This window comes from Cnephaeus nilssonii (genome assembly GCF_951640355.1).
Source record: "Cnephaeus nilssonii genome assembly, chromosome: 10".
In the NCBI taxonomy this organism is placed as follows: Eukaryota; Metazoa; Chordata; class Mammalia; order Chiroptera; family Vespertilionidae; genus Cnephaeus; species Cnephaeus nilssonii.
The window spans coordinates 28,095,586-28,114,293 of NC_137081.1; the positions used below are offsets into that span (position 1 = coordinate 28,095,586).

Here is an 18,708-nt window from a genome sequence, read left to right on the forward strand (position 1 = left end):
TGAGATTTTGTTGTGGTTTTGAAAAGGTCCAGTGGCATCCAGACTTGTGAAGATTGTCAATTTATGGCACCCAGGGATGGTGACCAGCGCAGTCCTCGCTAAGAGCCTGTAGTGGTTGACATAGATTAGGGCTTTATTCCCTTGATGACGTTCCTTGGTCCCTCTGGGTGTGGCTCATCTGTGGCTCGGACTTGTAGCAGAGCTCTGCACGTCCTTTTGGCATTTGGCTGAGTAGATAATGTAAAGGCTTCTAATAAGGAAAATTCCAGCAATGACAGCAAAATAACTCCCGTATACTAAAAACTGTAGAAAAACAAATAGAATTAGACACACATGAAAGCTGACCATCTCTGTCATTGATTATTCATAGTGATGTTATTGACTTGCTTGGATTATGGGGTACCTGAGACCCAGTATCTCAATATGGGATATTTAGTTTTGCACAATATTTTCTTCTTCTCCCATCTTACTAGTAGAAGAACCCGGTATGAAAGTGTAAGCAATACAGTAACTAAAAGTGTAGGCTTTGGAGCCAGGGTTGCTTGGTATAAATTCTAGCTAATATTGCCAATGGTGGGAAAAGACTAAATCCCACTGATCTGTGTGTCTATGTTTGGAGGGTAGAGCAATGCTATATGTATTATCTCCAAGAATAAATTTTGGACACTGAGGTTACTTCTTATCTACCTTATGTCCCCCCTTTTTTTTCAGATTAAATGTAAAATGTGAGATTGGGCTAATTGCCAGTCCCTCAGTGGAGCAGGAACAGGGAAAAGAGGTGTGCCCCAGGTGGCCCTCCTAGTTGAATTCCAATAAACCTTGAATGGTAGGTTCTAGATGGTAGGAGGGAGAGGAGACATATGAGGACACAATGACGTGTTGCCTGATGTTTTAGAGCCAAGAGTAAATGCTCACCTATTGTGATTATTGCTCAAAACTACTTAGTGTGTTATACTGAGAATTAGGAAATTTCTTATTTTAAAATTTGCCTAGCCAAGGAATTTGAGTAACTTAAGTATTGCAGTGGTAAAGTTGTAAAATCCTTTGAGATGATCTAGTTATTCTATATTCCCACCAACTCTAAACAGAAGTGCTGCAGCTTACCTGAACGCTGATGGGCAGGTTAAGCCCTCTCTGATCTACTACGACCACGGTGACGATGGTCTGAACCACCAGGGCCAGGAAGGTGTTGATTCCAAACACCAGGGCATATCGCTCCATGCTCAGATTAACTGCAATCTGAAATCTATCATTAGACACGGGATAGGTTTTTAATAAGAGCATACATGAGATTCTTAGCTTTAAAAGACAAAAACAAAAGAGAAAGCAGTCTGCTAGGTGGGATGGGGGTTGAAGAGACAGGTGAAAAGGGGGAAGGGACTGAGATATACAAATGGCCAGTTATAAAAACAGTCACAGGAATGTAAAGCAGAGGAAATTTAGTCTATAATATTGTAATAACTATGTATGGTATCAGGTGAGTACTAGAGTTATAAGGTGATCACTTCATAAGGCATACAAATATTTAGTCACTATGTTGTAACACCTGAAACTGGCATAATATTGTATGTCAACTGTAATTGAAAGAAAAAAAAAAGAGAGAAAGCAGTGTCTTTTATTCCGGATTGAAAACATTTATTTTATTTTATTTTATTTTATTTTATTTTATTTTATTTTATTTTATTTTTCAACCACAGTTTACATTCAATATCATTCCACACTACATACTCTACAGAGTGGTCCCCCCACTGCCCCAATTACCCACTTGGCCCATACCCAGTTATCTCGACATTATTGACTATATTCCCCACATTGCAATCTGCATCTCTGTGGCTATTATGCAACTACCAATTTGTATTGCTTAATGCCTTCACCTTTTTCACCCAGCCCCCCAAACAGCTGTCAGTCTGTTCTCTGTGTCTGTGAGTCTGTTTCTATTGTGTTTGTTTCTTTTCTTCATTACATTCCACATATAAGTGAAATCATACGCTATTTGTCTTTCTCTGACTGGCTTATTTCTTGTTAACAGCACTCCTCATCTAAATCTCCGCAAGTATAGACAAACAGGAAGAGCAAAGAAAGGGAGTTCAAAAATATTGTTAAAGGCTTAATTAAAATAAAGAAAAAATGGCAAAATTCCTCCTACCCGATTTAATACTTCCAGAAATTAAACCTAAACGTTCTAAGTTCTCATCACTTCAGAATATTGGATGCAATTTGATTTTAGATACTGTTTTATAGTGAATTTTTATAAAAATGCAAGCAACACCCAATCTGAGGAAATTTTTATAATGTCAATTGTCTGTATTTACAGTTTCAAAGTTTGGGGAGAATTATTCTCTGGAAGATCAAGCTCATAACTGGTTGTTCAATTGAATCTGTAATTAATTTGTAATAAGTATATAGGTTTTGAAACAAAACACTTCTGAAAGACTGGAAAATGCACGTTATTTAGAGTTCCCTCTGGAATGCAGGTAAAGGTTTTGTGTTTTGAATATGCTTACAATGAAAAGAAATAATATAATCCTACCTTAACAAAATGCTAACATTAAAAAAAGAAACTCAAGACACATGAGTTTGATTCATTATATTGACTAATTTCAGTGAAAAACAAAACTTGCTATCTTTTTCATTTGTTTCCTTATCTTTTCCCAGGGCGCTTATATTCCTGTGTTTTGTCAATTGCTTATCAAACATTTTTCACAAATTAAAAAACAAAACTTGATAAAGCTTTTGTTTCCATCTTTTTCATGTGATTTTAAATTTAAATGTTTATCGTTTTGGTTACTGCTAAAACACATTTCCTGATAGTCAGCTCTCTTTGTACTTATATGTGGGACTAAATGTTTTTAATTAAAAATAACAATCTCAGGGTATTAGTGGGGGTGGAGGGATTGAGCAAAAAAGAAATAGAGAGAACTCATGGACATGAACAACAGTGTGGTGATTGTTGGGGGAGGGGGATGTGGAAGAGGGCATAAGTGGTGATGGAAAAAATAAAATTAAATAAATAAAAAAATAATCTCTGGAATTTATTTCTTATAATCTTTGCATCTACATTTTCCAGTATACAACTTTTTATAACATGCTGAGAATATTTTGTTTCAAATATACACTTGGTATTATGCCAACAACCAAGTGAAATCAGGGCTGAAACCTAAATGGAAATATTCAAAATCAAGTTTCATCACACCTTGTTATAGAAAATTGCTTGAAATAAAAAAAATCACAACCTGACAATGTGTCATTGCTCTTGGTTTATGAACCTACAGAATTTTTTTTTTCTTAAGAACTTTCATGAGTTTATTTGAACCAAACAGATGACATGTGCCTGGGAGCAAGATCTCAAATGCTCTGGAGAGTAAGTTTTTTTTAGCTTCTTTCATCCATTTGAAAGTAAGGAGGAGACTAAGGAAGATTACATGCAGGTGGGAGACAGCAAGGCGGAGATTGGACTACAGGACAGTTAACAAGATTATATGCTTTCTTGAGGGTGGTTATGGCTTATTTCAAAGGTGTGTTAACTAGATGCACAGAAACAATGGAGAGGGCTTACTTAAGGCAAAAATAAAAACGTTATGTGCCTGGGATGTGACTACCCACCAAGACTTGCCCAGTTAGGAATTTCTTGTCTTGATGACTACTCTTAGTAATATTCAGACAGCAAATGGTTAAATAAGAAGATGGCTTAATTTTGTCTAATATAATATGAAGTACTCAACATTTAATATTGCAATTGATTAAAATCCTTCTGAAGTTCTCCAAGGTCCTGTAAGACTATAAGAGAGAGAACATGGTTTAGTTTTAGGAGTGGCCAGAAATGGTTGGTAATACTTACACTGCTATGGTTATAAGAAGCATATAGCTGGACTTGAACATCAAATAGCCAGCATAGCAAGCCCAGATGTCAGTTGTGTAGTGCATGAGAAGTAGGGAGCTGGCATTGACCACTGAGAAGAAGGCCAGGGCCAACTCTCCCAGAAGGTCCCAGTTGACTTTCACATAACCCACTGCAAAGGCAGCCACGGCCCCTGGCAAGGAAGCATTAGGAAAGATCAAACATGTTGCCTTTGCACGTGGAATATCAGCATGGTCTCTTAAAAGCTCAGGTCTCAGGTAATTCTAAAAGATGAATATATTGTTTTCAAAATTTGTGAAAATAGTGCAATCCACCTAAATGTAGACTTATTCTTTTCTCAACCACATTTTTTCTTTGGCTTCTCTCTTACTTCCTATTTTTTCAATCGTTTAGTTGCCACACTTTTAATTAGCATCATCTACATGCCAAACACTGTACTAGGTGGAAGGGTCAAGGTGCTAACCACAGCCGGATGGGGAGAAGTGAGACATAAACCCAGTTATTCAACACAACACGACAGAGCAGGAATAGAAGAGGATGAAACCATTGCTCTGGGGTACACCTGGCCCGTCCATATTTGCCTTTCTTTATCATTTTTATAGTAAGTTTTTTTCAAAGATGGGTAACAGATGTGTTGCACTGGGTAGTAAGTTTTAGGCTATATTATTAATATTTATATTTTATTATATTTACACGTTATTTACATATTTATGTTACATTTTATTTATATAATGATTATATATTATAATTACTACTTATAATTAATAATATTAATCTTTAGTATTCTTAATTCTAGTCCCATCTTAACATCTTCAGATCTGGCCTAATTTAGTTGAGATTTTGGGTGAGCAAATCTATATTGGTTCATATTAAGAGGTTGAATAATTGACTATAATTAGGGTTACTAATTATAGTTCTCTTTAGCAAAATGAAAGATATTTATGCTTCAAATTACTGACATTTGATTAATTAACCTTTTCACGTTTGTTCTAGTAAAGACTATGGCTGCAAAGGAAAAAACACCTGTTCTTCCCCCCAGAACTTGGCTACGGGAGAAATCATTTCAGTGGAGCATTCAGCTCGGTGCTGGTTTCCGGCAGTTAAACTGAAGTCTCCCAAAGGGGAGACAATAATAAACAAATGCCGCATGAATTTTCTGAACCTTTTTGTAAATGAGGGTGTGGAAATCTCCTACTTCCTGGACAATATCTTCAAAGTCTCATGTGGCATTTAAGTTTCCACTTACCAGGACATAAATATTTATTGTAGAGCAAAGCTCAAAGGCAGATTTCCCTCTGATATTAGACTCCTGACTCTCACGTATCTTCCCCTCCTCATTTAAATCTCAGAGGAAGGGACTTGTGAACATTTTTGGTGTACAGCCTAGAACTTCTAAAGGTGGGCACTAGCTAAACCAACTTCTTTATTAACCAAAACTCTTCCAATGATCGTTTCGTTAAACTCATTTCCTAAAATAATAAAACTCCTACTGAGCTTCAAGCTGTGTATTTGCCTTTTGACACTGAAAACAATTCTAGAAGAACAGGGGGCATTATTAGCACTTTTCCTGATGGTGAGGTGAAACCTTAGGAACTTGGCTAGAGTTTGGTGCTCAATCCTGAGTTCCTTGTTATAACACATAACAGAGAAGTGTCATGCTCTTTTCTCTTCCCGGTGTCTTCCATCCTAAAGGAGATTAACATGCCCTCTAAACAGAGCTAATTTACCACCATGGAGAAGTTTAGCAACTGGAAAAATGAACTTAATGAGGGTAGCCCGTCAAAGGAAAACCAATCAAGGTATACTTACCTCCAAAGGTTGCGATAGCTTCTACTGCCCCATTATAGATGGAAGAATTTTGGGACGGTGCCTTATAGTCCCACAGGATTTGAACGTAGTTCAAGACCTGGTTGAAGCCTGCTGTGGAGAGAGCCCACCATAGGGACCAGTATAAAAGACGCTTGGAGGAGTAGCAATCCTTCAGATCTTGGAACCACTGCACAAAAACTCTCCGAGCGACATTTTCTGGCTTGGGGCTGCTGAGCTGGCCGGCACCCAGGTTTCCCGAAGTGGTGGCTGTTTCTGAAGTGGGTTTCTCCTCATCGCAGCCAGGTGTTGCCCCTTCACGTGGTTCATCTAACACTGTATTCGTGCTTAATGGGATGTGTGCTACTTTGCTGGGCTTTGCATGAAAGAACATGCTTTTCTTGGGCATTGGGAGAAAAAGTGAGAAAAGGAAAGCCACAGAGACAGAGACCAAGCATATGACGTTGAGGTAATAATATGATATTTTGGCCAGCGACACCAAGAGTTGGGCCAGCACCGAGGCGGCCGTGTAGGCCACCAGCGTGATGCCCCTGCAGTAGCCGCTCACTTTCTGGTAGTGCTCTGGGCTGACCACGCTGTATATGTAGGCAAAGTAGGCCACCTCGGTGGCAGTGACTATCCCATAGAAGAACTCCACAACCTGCATGGCTTTCACTCCTTGGCCAAACAAGAGCAGCAGGTACGTAGCGATTAAGCTAATCCCTTGGAGGATGATGACCGGCTTGTAGCGGACGTAATCGGTGAGGATGAACACGGGGAGCAGCAGCAGCAGGTAAGAGTATGTCCACACGGGAAGGATCTCATTGGTTATCTGCGAAGTTGAAAAATGGATAGTGTGACCATGTAGCACCAGGAGATGAAAAGAACACCTTTCTTAGCCGTGTGCATACTAAGGTATGTCGCTTGCACAATGTCCAATTTTGTATCCAATTGGATAGGATATTCTTCATATTATGAAAAAGAATGGAATGTGGATTTTCAAGAAAGCCACTAGGGAAACAGAGGTCCCCTTGCACCCACCAAAAAAATTGTATACTTCTGTGCATCTCAGTAAGAGAATATGTACAATCTGAACTATATTATGTTTACTAGTAGATGTATGTGCATTTGAGTAAATCAGTTAAAAATTGCTCAACAGATACTTCTAGTTTTTTCGGGCTCTTAAAAAAATACCGTTACCATGAATTGTACACCTGAAATCTTATAATTTTATTAACCAATGTCACCCCAATAAATTCAATAAAAATACCGTTCCCTTCCTGTTTAAAGATTAATATTCGATAAAGAGGCTACAATGCTAAAAGAACCCAACAACTTTTATCTTTATTTGACCCATCCCTATGTCAAAAATGTCAGCCCTTCCAAAGTCTGGATAAATATATACACAAAGATCAAAGAGTAAATAATGGTATAGAATTATCGAGTGGGAAAAAGAAATGCACTTAATATCCTTCCTGGTCAAATTTTCTGGGCTCCCCAATCCCCTTTTCCCCCCAATTCTACTGGTTTGTCTCAATTCTGGCCTCTGTTTAAGATGGATTAAATCATGGAGTTAGTAAAAAACGCAATGCACGGGACTTCAAGGTTCATTAATAGGGAGAAAGTACTGAAGGAGCTGTTGATTTGGGGGTCATGATGGGTACACCATACCAGCCTTTGCTCTATCCCTTCTGCTTTCTACAGCAACTTTAGTGGGTTTAAATGCCAACAATGAGGGAAAGTTCAGTGATTTAAAAGGCTAGTGTCACTGAGCTGTGCCTTAGGATGGATACATTAACTGGTCCGTCATGGTCAAAGAAGCAGACCCTTGGGATTCACTCGCTGATTCTGAACTTGTATCTGTCATTTGTTTTGCCTTAACCATGACATACTTCCATTTGGCAATCTTTGAAGCACAGTTATCTCTAAGTGATTTTATACCACACACAAGTTCACCTCTCTGTCCTTGCCACCTTATCACCAAGGAAACCAGCATCAATTAGTCTTCCCAGGGAAGCCACACCCTCTTCGGTGTTTTCATAACTCTGGCTGGAGATTATAAAACTAGCCCAGAGTAATTCTCCAGTTGAGCCACGGCATTTCCTGTTGCACTTCTTAGGGGAAAAAAAGGTGGATCTTTTAAGTAAGAGAATTTGGCCTTCTTGGGAAGATAATGCTTGTAGATAGTTTTTCAAAACTGAGTAAGTGTCCTAAAGAGATGCAACAATTCTTTATCAGAGTTTGCTTACACATCATCATCCTGGAAGTTTACTAGGACTAGTTCTAGTGCCTGGCAGCAACCTCATTTTGGGACTAGAGGCCTGGTGCATGAAATTCATGCATGGGTAGGGTCCCTTCGCCTGGCTGGCAAGTGGGGCTGATCATGGCCATCTCGCCCAGTCCCGATTGGGGCAGTGGCCAGGGAGGAATCGTGGGAGGGCTCCAGGGCGTGTCTGGCCCCATCTCGCCCAGTCCTGATTGGTCGGACCCCAGCAGCAAGCTAACCTACTGGTCGGAGCATCTGCCCCCTGGTAGTCAGTGCACATCATAGGGACCAGTCAGTCGACTGGTCAGTTGGACACTTAGCATATTAGGCTTTTATATATGTATATTAGTGCCATGGAATCAATGGAGACCTCCCATGCAGTAAGACCAATGTTAGAACTCTACAAAAGTTAAAATATTTATCACAACCTGTAATGTATTTTGGTTTCCCATTTTTGCAAGTGTGAGGAGGAAAGAGTAGTTTGAACAGTTCTATTAAATACAAATACCATGAAAATGAGATTCATTGAAGTCAGTGCATTAATCTTATTCAAGTCTGGTAAAATTGAACCACATTAACACACATATTGATATTAACTTACCTCTGTGCTGGTCAGGTTTTTATCTGGTCCAGATAAGTATGGGATAAGGAAGGGTTCTGAGGGTCTCATCATGGAGAAAAACCCAAATAAGCAGAGGATGACAGTGGGATAAATCCAGGAATGGCTCGGTGAAGTTTGGAAACAGTCCATGGCTGATGAAATGGAAACAGAGCCAATGTTAATTGATGTTTACTCTTTTTGGCCTCTTGGGAATAATGAAAAACTGATTATCTCCAAATGTTTTATGGCAGTTTCATCCATTTGTAGCTGAAATGGAAAGGTGTGATGAATAACTGCTCTCGAATATTCCGTAGGTTAACCAGTCAAACCCTCTGTTGCCAATAAACTTCTTTTTCATTGTTGCTGGGGTAGAGTCACACTTCACTGTTCTTCATCACACACATAGTAATGAGTAGCCACTAATAAATGGTAAACAATGGGCCAATGAATGTTTGAAACTAAGTATAAAACACATGTAACCACAGACATACAGAGAATAAAGAGTCTGGGAGGGGATGATTAATTCATCAGCAACTGTTTCATGAAAGTAAAAAAGAATGATAGCATATATGATAAAATGGAATCAGAAGCATGTACATATTTTGAAGATCACTTGTATCCACTCTTTCAATGGTTTTGACCAAGGAATTCAACATTTTTCATCTCATGGCAACATACTTCTAGGTAAGGTCAAACCCAAAAGAACATAGATTGAGTTGATGAAGCCTTCTATTAGACTCTGAAATCTTTAACACGCTGTATGGCACATATTTACACATGAATGCCACCAGGGAACAAACCTGAAACCCAGGCGTGTGCCCTGACTGGGAATCGAACCGGCAACCCTTTGGTACATTGGTTGATGCTCAACCTACAAGCCACTCAGGCCAACTGCAAGAATTCTTAAAACATATAATACCTCACTATTTAGTCAGTGGCACTGACCTCTTTTCCTTTAGATTGTCAAATAAAAAAAAAATGACAATAGCCATCCAGTGTAAATGAATCCAAATTATACCTATTTTTTTGGTCATATTAGCAAAAATATATATTTTTTGGTGTGCCACAGATTTTAGAAATTAGCTTATGTGTGCCATGAGATGAAAAAGATTGAAATTCCCTGTCCAAAACCATTGAAAGAATAAATTCAAGTGATCTTCAAAATATGTACACCAACCATGTCAAACTCGCTGCCTGTGGGCTGCATGCCTCGCTTATTTGGCCAGTGTTACCCTTTGAGTTTGACATGCTTGATGTACATGCTTCTGATTCCATTTTATTATATATACCATCATTCTTTTTGACTTTCATGAAACATTTGCTGGTGAATTAGTCACCCCTCCCAGATTGTTTATTTTCTTATGTCTATGGTTTCATCACTCGAGTTTCGGGTGATCCAGGAGGAATATTTCTAGCAAAACCACGGAACCAGTGGACAACCTGGATAGAAAGTCATCTCACCACATCGTACCACTGAAATGTGCTGTGGTCACTGGTCCAGTGCATGTGGCGGGGCGGGGGGGGGGGGGGGGGGGGGGGGCGAAGAACAAATTTGTCCTTCACGGAAAAACTAGGCATTGTTTGAGCTCTTTTACAACTTTGTTAATTGCATTAACTGATAACAATGTGACATCATTCTTGTCTGTGGCCATGCAAATGAGTTATATCTAAGGAAGCAACAACCCTCTTCCCCTCTCCCACCTGGAAAACCAGTTTTGCCTGCATTTCAGTATTCCTGATCTATACATCTACCCATTCTTTGGATTCTTCTTTGATCTGGTTGGAATATCCTTACCAGCTTCCTGACTAATGAGTTAATAAAACCTTTAATACACGCTCATTTTTAAAAAAAAGTTATCTTTATTGTTCAAAGTATTACAGATGTTCTTCTCTCCCCCCAATGACCCCCTCTACCCTGCTTGTGTTCATTTTTATATCTGTTTGAGACTCCTGACTTGAATCATTTCCAGAATTTTCTTTCAATGCCCGTTACCATTCACCATACCTCAGCCTACCCAAATAACCTCCGATTTGTTCCTCCGAATCTAAATGATTTGCTAATCATTGTTAAATCCCCAAATTAGTTTTAATATGTTGACATCTCACGGCAGACCTTCCCAGATTTAGGCTTGGTTTTTTCCCTCCAGGCTTGGGTTTTCCATGGACAATGTGGCCCCAGGGGAAGAGCGTGACTTTGGAGTCTCAAGTTCCTGTTCCTCTTGCCCCACCCCTGTTTGTGACAGGTACTTAACCTCTCCAAGCCTCCTCTGAAAAGGTGGATAATTACACCCATCTCACAAGGTTGTCTCAGGGACTGTTCCGTCTGGTTCTTGGAACACACTATGCGTTCAGTACAGCCGCCTTCTCACCTCCCTCACATGGCAAATTCAACCAGAAAGAAAACAGCCCGGCACTCAGAGTTCAGACAGTAACTTCAGAAAGGTGAATAATTCACAGTTCATAATTTCACCTAAACTGCTAAGGGACAACAGGCCAGATCCATTTATTTTTTTGAATATTCATGCTTGAATTGCATTTACCATCCCCCAACCTTAAATCACTATTGCTGGTCTATAACCAACAATGCCCGAACAAAATTCGTGTTTTTGTCCATTTCAGCTACTCTTAAGACAGTTTGAAGAAAGACATATTGGAATTTAGTCGTGTTTTTGCTCTATTTAAAATATATACCTTGTTGAGGCATGTGGGTGGCCTGCCCTATGGCAGCTTGACCAGATAAACTGCGGTTCTAGTCGGACTGCTCTAGGGACGCTCAGACAGGAGGAGGAAACTGCAGTTTCTGCCGTAAGTCCTGCTGAGTGGTCTCAGGTAGTAGCTGACCTACACACCATTGGAGACCCAGAAACGAGGGCATCTAGTGGTCGGTGTGAGATGACACCAGACTTCAACCACTCGCATAAAGGACACATTCCAGAGGCAGAATCAATGAGCGCCAAAGCCTTGCTGCACCAAGACCCGGCCCATAAATCTGTCTCCCGCACAGCAACTCTTCCTTTATAGACACAGAGGATCTGCACGGCCAATTGGCCTGGAGGACAATTCCTCCCAGCGACACCAACAACAATCAAGACTTAACTATACAAAGGAAAACCAAGACGGAGGCATAGGGCGGAAGCCTGATTGCTGCCCACCACAACAATTTTGAGTCTACGACAGGAGAGCGGAGCAGACACCATCCAGAACCACCGGAGGGCTGACTGAGCAGACGCTCTACAACTAGAATAAAAGAGAGGGGTACTCGGGATGATGCTGATGCCGGCGACCCAAAGATCACACTTTAAGAACTACGGCTCAGACGACACAGTGGCGGCCTGGAACGTGCTCGGCGCAGTTCCCCCAGCGGTCTCCGGCTGAGGGGAAGGCCCCACTCGCTGCCGAGCACGGACAGACGAGCCCCTAGGAGTCATGGGGTGGGAGACTCCGCGCTTGCTGACCTCCGAGTCCTTCAAGAATCTCAACGCCCTGGAAGCGGCCAGGTGCGCACGCTCGGTGACTGGCCACCGCTGCAGACCCAAGGGCCGACGCAGCCACCCCGGACCAGCCCACTGCCGCGCACCGGGCACACCGGAGCTTCGCCGAGCCCGCCGCCCAACAAGTTCTGTGGCGGCTGCCCTGGAGCTCTGAGAAAATGGCCGAAGGAATTACTGAGATGGAATTGACCAACAGGAAATGGGATCAAGAAGACGAAACCCCGCTGGGTCCTGAATCCGGGTGAAGCCGCGTGCCCCTGGGTCTGGGTGAGGCTGGACACTGGGTCAGGGTGAGGCTGGGCCCCGGGTCCGGGTGAGGCCACGTGCCCCTGGGTCCGGGCGAGGCCATGCGCCCCTGGGTCCGGGTGAGGCTGAATCCTGGGTCTGGGCGAGGCCGTGCGCCCCTGGGTCCGGGTGAGGCTGAATCCTGGGTCTGGGCGAGGCCGTGCGCCCCTGGATCCGGGTGAGCCCTGGGCCCCGGGTCCGGGCGAGGCCGCGGGCCCCTGGAGCCGGGTGAGCCCTGGGCCCCGGGTCCGGGCGAGGCCGCGGGCCCCTGGAGCCGGGTGTGCCCTGGGCCCCGGGTCCGGGCGAGGCCGCGAGCCCCTGGAGCCGGGTGAGCCCTGGGCCCCGGGTCCGGGCGAGGCCGCGGGCCCCTGGAGCCGGGTGAGCCCTGGGCCCCGGATCCGGGCGAGGACACGGGCCCCCGGGTCCGGGCGAGCCCTGGGCCCCGGGTCCGGGCGAGGCTGCGGGCCCCCGGGTCCGGGCGAGGCCGCGGGCCCCTGGAGCCGGGTGAGCCCTGGGCCCCGGGTCCGGGCGAGGCCGCGGGCCCCTGGAGCCGGGTGAGCCCTGGGCCCCGGGTCCGGGCGAGGCCGCGGGCCCCTGGAGCCGGGTGAGCCCTGGGCCCCGGGACCGGGCGAGGCCGCGGGCCCCTGGAGCCGGGTGAGCCCTGGGCCCCGGGACCGGGCGAGGCCGCGGGCCCCTGGAGCCGGGTGAGCCCTGGGCCCCGGGTCCGGGCGAGGCCGCGGGCCCCTGGAGCCGGGTGAGCCCTGGGCCCCGGGTCCGGGCGAGGCCGCGGGCCCCTGGAGCCGGGTGAGCCCTGGGCCCCGGGTCCGGGCGAGGCCGCGGGCCCCTGGAGCCGGGTGAGCCCTGGGCCCCGGGTCCGGGCGAGGCCGCGGGCCCCTGGAGCCGGGTGAGCCCTGGGCCCCGGGTCCGGGCGAGGCCGCGGGCCCCTGGAGCCGGGTGAGCCCTGGGCCCCGGGTCCGGGCGAGGCCGCGGGCCCCTGGAGCCGGGTGAGCCCTGGGCCCCGGGTCCGGGCGAGGCCGCGGGCCCCTGGAGCCGGGTGAGCCCTGGGCCCCGGGTCCGGGCGAGGCCGCGGGCCCCTGGAGCCGGGTGAGCCCTGGGCCCCGGGTCCGGGCGAGGCCGCGGGCCCCTGGAGCCGGGTGAGCCCTGGGCCCCGGGTCCGGGCGAGGCCGCGGGCCCCTGGAGCCGGGTGAGCCTGGGCCCCGGGTCCGGGCGAGGCCGCGGGCCCCTGGAGCCGGGTGAGCCTGGCCCCGGGTCCAGGTGAGGCCGTGGGCCCCTGGATCCGGGTGAAGCAGTGCCCCTGGGTCCAGCCGAGACCAAACCAGAGGGAGTCGGACCTGCATTACCACCATTTGTCCACCATCCAGAGCTGAGGGGTCAGTGCCGACATGTACTCATAGGGAACCGGTTGACATTGATATTGGGTCTCAAAAGAACTGTTGGTCCAGAAAGAAACTCACTACAGACTGATTCATTTGCCTGTCAGCATAACTATTATTGCTCGTCGCACATTCAATTCTTATAAGTATATCTATAGTGACACATGATTTCGCTCATCTAGGGGAAATGATGAACAACATAGACTGATGAACAAGAACAGAACCAGAAACAAGGAGGCATCGATCGGACTATTGGGCCTCAGAGGGAGGATAGGGGAGGGTGGGGGGAGGGGGGAGAGATCAACCAAAGGTCTTGTGTGCATGCATATGAGCCTAACCAATGCTTAAGTTCAACAGAGGGTTGGGGCATCCAAGGGGAGGGGTGTGGGATGGGAATGGGGGGATGAGGACAAATATGTGACACCTTAATCAATAAAGAAATTTAAAAAAAAAAAAAAATAAAATAAAATAAAATATATACCTTGTTGAAAACACACCTCCCGTCTTTCGGAGACACTAATGTGCTCAGATACACGCAGGAGTGTTTTTAGAAGGTTGTTTCTTTCACCCTTTCCGTCCTGTAAGCACCGGACAAGCCCACACTTTTTGCATCCGAACAGCAGCAACACCGACTTGCTTTGCACCCAATTTGATGACCTTTCTCTCAGTTTCAATGAGAGGAGCTCTCCATGGAGCACGGGTCTCTACACTTCAAAGCGCCCTTTCTTTCCGCACTCGGGACCTTTCCGCGAGTTTTAGACGGGGATTTGCAATTCTGTGCTAAGGCCTCTCTTCTGTGCGGGGGATGCGGGCTCGTCACCAGAATCCTGGCTGTCATGAACCTGCCTTTCCCGAAGGCGGACGGTGAGAGTCTAGCGCACCTACTGGGGCGATGCGCGCCGGGGCTGGAGGGGAGCTCCGGGAGGCTCGCGAGCGCGTCCAGACCGGTCCCAACCCGCCGCCTCTGCGCGCCCGAAACCGGGGAGCGGGGAGTGCAGTGGCCCAGCGATCATGCATTTCCCCCGTTCATTCACCTCCCGGGGCCTCTCTTACCTACGGAAGGGCTTTTCTGCTCGTCAAATCGCTCACATCCTTGGATAACCAGCCCCGGCGGACCACGACCTTCAGCCATCCCCGCGCGGGAAGGCACGCGCTGGAGGCAGGGGAGGGGGCAGGACCCAGCCCGAGACCCCGCCCAACGTTTTGTACCTGCCAGTTACAGGCGCCCAGAGCGTTAAACTGGAGGCGGGAATCCGCCGTCTACGGGCAGACACCAACTCCAACCTTAAAGGAAGGAAGGACTTAAATTAATCCACTGATACCAATATCAGCCTAAGAAAGCAGGATGAACTGAATGCAATGTCGATCTGTTTATATACGTCAGTTCCTATAAGTCCATTTATTTCCCTCAAAAGTTTTTGAGAGAAACACAGCTTTGATGCCCATTCTGCACAGGAAGAAACGGAGGCAGAAAGAGGTAAGGTTAATAAGTAGAGAAGCCTGGATTTGTTGTTATTGGGGCATCCTGAATCCAGTGCCAATGTTTATAATCACTAGGTATTATTTTATTAAGGTGGTGGGGTGGGGGTGGTTTCCTAGCACTTTGAGAAATTGCTGGTACAAATAGTTCATATATTAAATACTTTTTTTTTTTAAATCAAGAGAGGTTATAAAAAAGCATTATAAGGTTCTCATTGGTTAAAATGGAATTAAAAAAAATTGTTGAGCTGTTGGTGGAAATGAAAAACCCTCCCCCAAGTTAAATGCTGCTTGGTTTCTAAGGGCTGCTAGTGGGAATGAAATCAATTAAAATTCCTCCAGGTGTCTTGGTCCCTGTCCTATTGGTTTGGATTTTCTATTCTCACGCTCCTACGATTTTCCGAAATCTGCCTATAAAGTACCACGACGCACTTCAGGAGTGGGAAAACCCTGTTCACAGTGGGACAGATGCCCTTGTGAATTCCAGGGCCCTCCCAAAGAACACTGGGACTTTTTTTTTAAAGGTTGAGGGTGTCATGATTTCCTCCACACCGCTCCCCAAGAAAGGACCTCATTTGGACCTTGAGAAGTTACTTCTGTGTTTCTTTGCTATCTCATGGACAGTCTAAACCAAAGAACGATGATGAGGAATTCATCAATTCATAGAAAAGTCAACATATTTGCTGATGAGTTGACATGGGGTCTAAATTTGGTTCCATGTGATCCAGTGGTGGGATCACAGATGACCAGAGATGGGCCATGTGTTGATAATTGTTGGCTTGGGTGATGATTCTCAGGAATTTATTGTACTACTAGAGGCCCGGTGCACGAAATTCGTGCACGAGGGGGGCGGTGTCCCTCAGGCCAGCCTGCACCCTCTCCAATCTGGGATCCCGTTCACAATCCAGGACTGCTGGCTCCCAACTGCTTGCCTGCCTGCCTTCCTGATTGCCCCTAACTGATTCTGCCTGCCAGCCTGATCACCCCTAACTGCCTTCCACTGCAGGCCTGGTCATCCCTAACTGCCCTTCCCTGCAAGCTTGGTCCCCCCCAACTGCTTTACCCTGCAGGCCTGGGTCCCCACCAACTGCCCTTCCCTGCAGGCCCAGTCACCCCCAACTTCCCTCCTCTGCCGGTCTGGTCACCCCTAACTGTCCTCTCCTGCAGGCTTGATTACCCCCAACTGCCCTCACTTGCAGGCCTGGTCCCTCCCAACTGCCCTCCCCTGCTGGCCTGGTCATCCCTAACTGCCCTTCCCTGCAAGCCTGGTCCCCCTCAACTGCTCTCCCCTGCAGGCCTGGGTCCCCACCAACTGCCTTTCCCTGCAGGCCCAGTCACCCCCAACTTCCCTCCTCTGCCAGCCTAGTCACCCCTAACTGTCCTCCCCTGCAGGCTTGATTGCCCCCAAATGCCCTCCATTGCAGGCCTGGTCCTTCCCAACTGCCCTCCCCTGCTGGCCTGATCCCTCCCAACTGCCCTCCCCTGCTGGCCATCTTGTGGTGGCCATCTTGTGTCCACATGGGGGCAGGATCTTTGACCACATGAGGGCAGCCATCTTGTGTGTTGGAGTGATGGTCAATTTGCATATTACTCTTTTATTAGATAGGATTCTCCACTTTTGTGTATGCTTGGCATTTTCTATAATTAAGAGTTTTAAAATAATCTATTCACTAATACCCTATTTATTGAGTACTGTACTAAGTGCCAGATGCTGCTCTAGGTCCTTGAGATACATCAGTGAACAAGAGAGCTAGAACTCTTTGCTTTGTAGAATGTATTTTCCAGTTGGACATGGGGTGAGGCAGAGTAAACATGGTAAATTCATGGATTTTTATGGCATGTTAGAAAGTGTTAAGTGCTATGGAAAAGGGAAAAAAAAGGCAGGGATCAGATGACGATGTAGAATGATGGAGAAGAAGGCTAGGGTCTGAGCCTTGGGGCGTCAGTCTTGGGAAAGAACCTACAGATGAGGCTGGAGAGGAGTAGCAGTGAGGGGCAAAGGGAGATGAGGGACTTATGAGGAAGGAGGAAGGAAATGGTTGGGGTGGGAGAAGGGAGTGGTCGGTCGGATGTGTCAAATGCTGCTGGGAGGCCAAACGAAAAGTGTCGGGAGCCAAGAGTTGGTCAAAGGATTAACTCTGACCTTACTTCAGTAAGTTACTGGAACAGAAACTCATGGAAACTAGGTCCCAACCGCAGGCCCACTTCCTCTTGCCTGAGGACAAAGCATTCCTTCTGTAGCCGCCCTTCAACCGCCACATACCCTATCTATAGTCACCACCTTTACCTGATATACCTTAGCCAATCACATAAGCCCACATAGCCCGTCCAGCCCCCACCCCTACTAGGAACCACATATAAGGAACGCTGTAAAAAATAAAATTGGAGGCTTGATCAGAAACCCTTTTGTCTTGCCTCCATTCTTCTGCGTCCCTTGTCTGTCTCTCATTCTCTTAGGTGCGCCGCCTCGGTACCCTCGTTAGAAGACCCCGCTGGCCGGGGCAGAAAAGCCCTGTGCAAAGTGTACACTTTTCACTTGATCGACTTACCCAGAAAATGGATTGAGAGCCTCTTACGTTGGTGCTTAATAATGTGATTGCAACAGTGTACAAAAATCCTTGATGCAGGCGTGGGTCAAGTTGACCAGACAAAAACAATCTGACCTGGGAGGCTGTATTGTAATGGCCTCCCTCTCAGAGGTCAAGCCTTTGAAGCAAAGGCCCGTTTATCCTTAGATTTCTAGTGCTTGGCTGAGCACCGGGCCTAATGTGACACTCACCTCTTTGCTGAAGGAATAAGTAAACCATTTCATGGAATGCTGGAGTAAGCTAGGGCTGTCAGCACTTCTTACAACCAGAATTCCGTTGCAGACATAGACATCGTGAAAGTGTCTAGAGCACAGGAATTTCCCTCAGTGACTTTGATGACTAAATGTCTATCTTTTTTTGTAAAACTCAGTATATGACAGTGTAGGACCAATCACTCGTTAGCTGAAACCTATCCCAGGTCTTTAAATATCACCCTTCATCTTTTGTTCTATTGTTCTCACTCATTGGAGGGTATACATCTTATAGAACAGAGACACATTGGAATAGAAAAGTGTTTTGTTTTTTATTAAGAAAGAGTTGCTTTTTGTTTTTTTAGAAACATACAAATGGGAAAAAGTTAGTGGGTATACAATACAAAAGAATAAAAAAGTTCATCATAAGTAAAATTTTCAATAAAATAAAATATTAGCTATCAAAACTTTATTTTGTTAAACGCACAAATAGATTTTTGATGTGGGTGTCTGGGTTCCCAACCCCTAATGTTGATAATATATGGTGGTATTTGATCTTTTTTTCCAAATGGAGACAGGATTCCAAAGAGGACAGAGAATAAATACTCCTTGATGCTAAGTTCTGGAAGATACTGGGAGAAGAAATGGATGCCATCATGATGCCAGGCTGAAGGGAAACAGCCAGCCCTGTCCCTTCAGAGTGCAGGGGACAGAATGAGCAATTCCAAAGCACGGAGTACACAGGACT

At 45.8% G+C, this 18,708-nt stretch overlaps 1 protein-coding gene across 1 annotated transcript; it reads right to left on the minus strand.

The window, feature by feature from the left end:
* Positions 1-174: 174 nt before the first annotated feature.
* SLC19A3 (solute carrier family 19 member 3) lies at positions 175-8,684 on the minus strand (the record flags this gene model as incomplete). The annotated part of the gene is made up of 5 exons (XM_079782091.1): positions 8,533-8,684; positions 5,669-6,497; positions 3,839-4,031; positions 1,105-1,246; positions 175-303 (listed from the first exon to the last, which is right to left on the minus strand). Exons 1-5 carry the CDS (start codon positions 8,680-8,682, stop codon positions 175-177), a joined length of 1,443 nt encoding a protein of 480 aa, XP_079638217.1. The 5' UTR covers positions 8,683-8,684.
* Between the last annotated feature and the right edge of the window lie 10,024 nt (positions 8,685-18,708).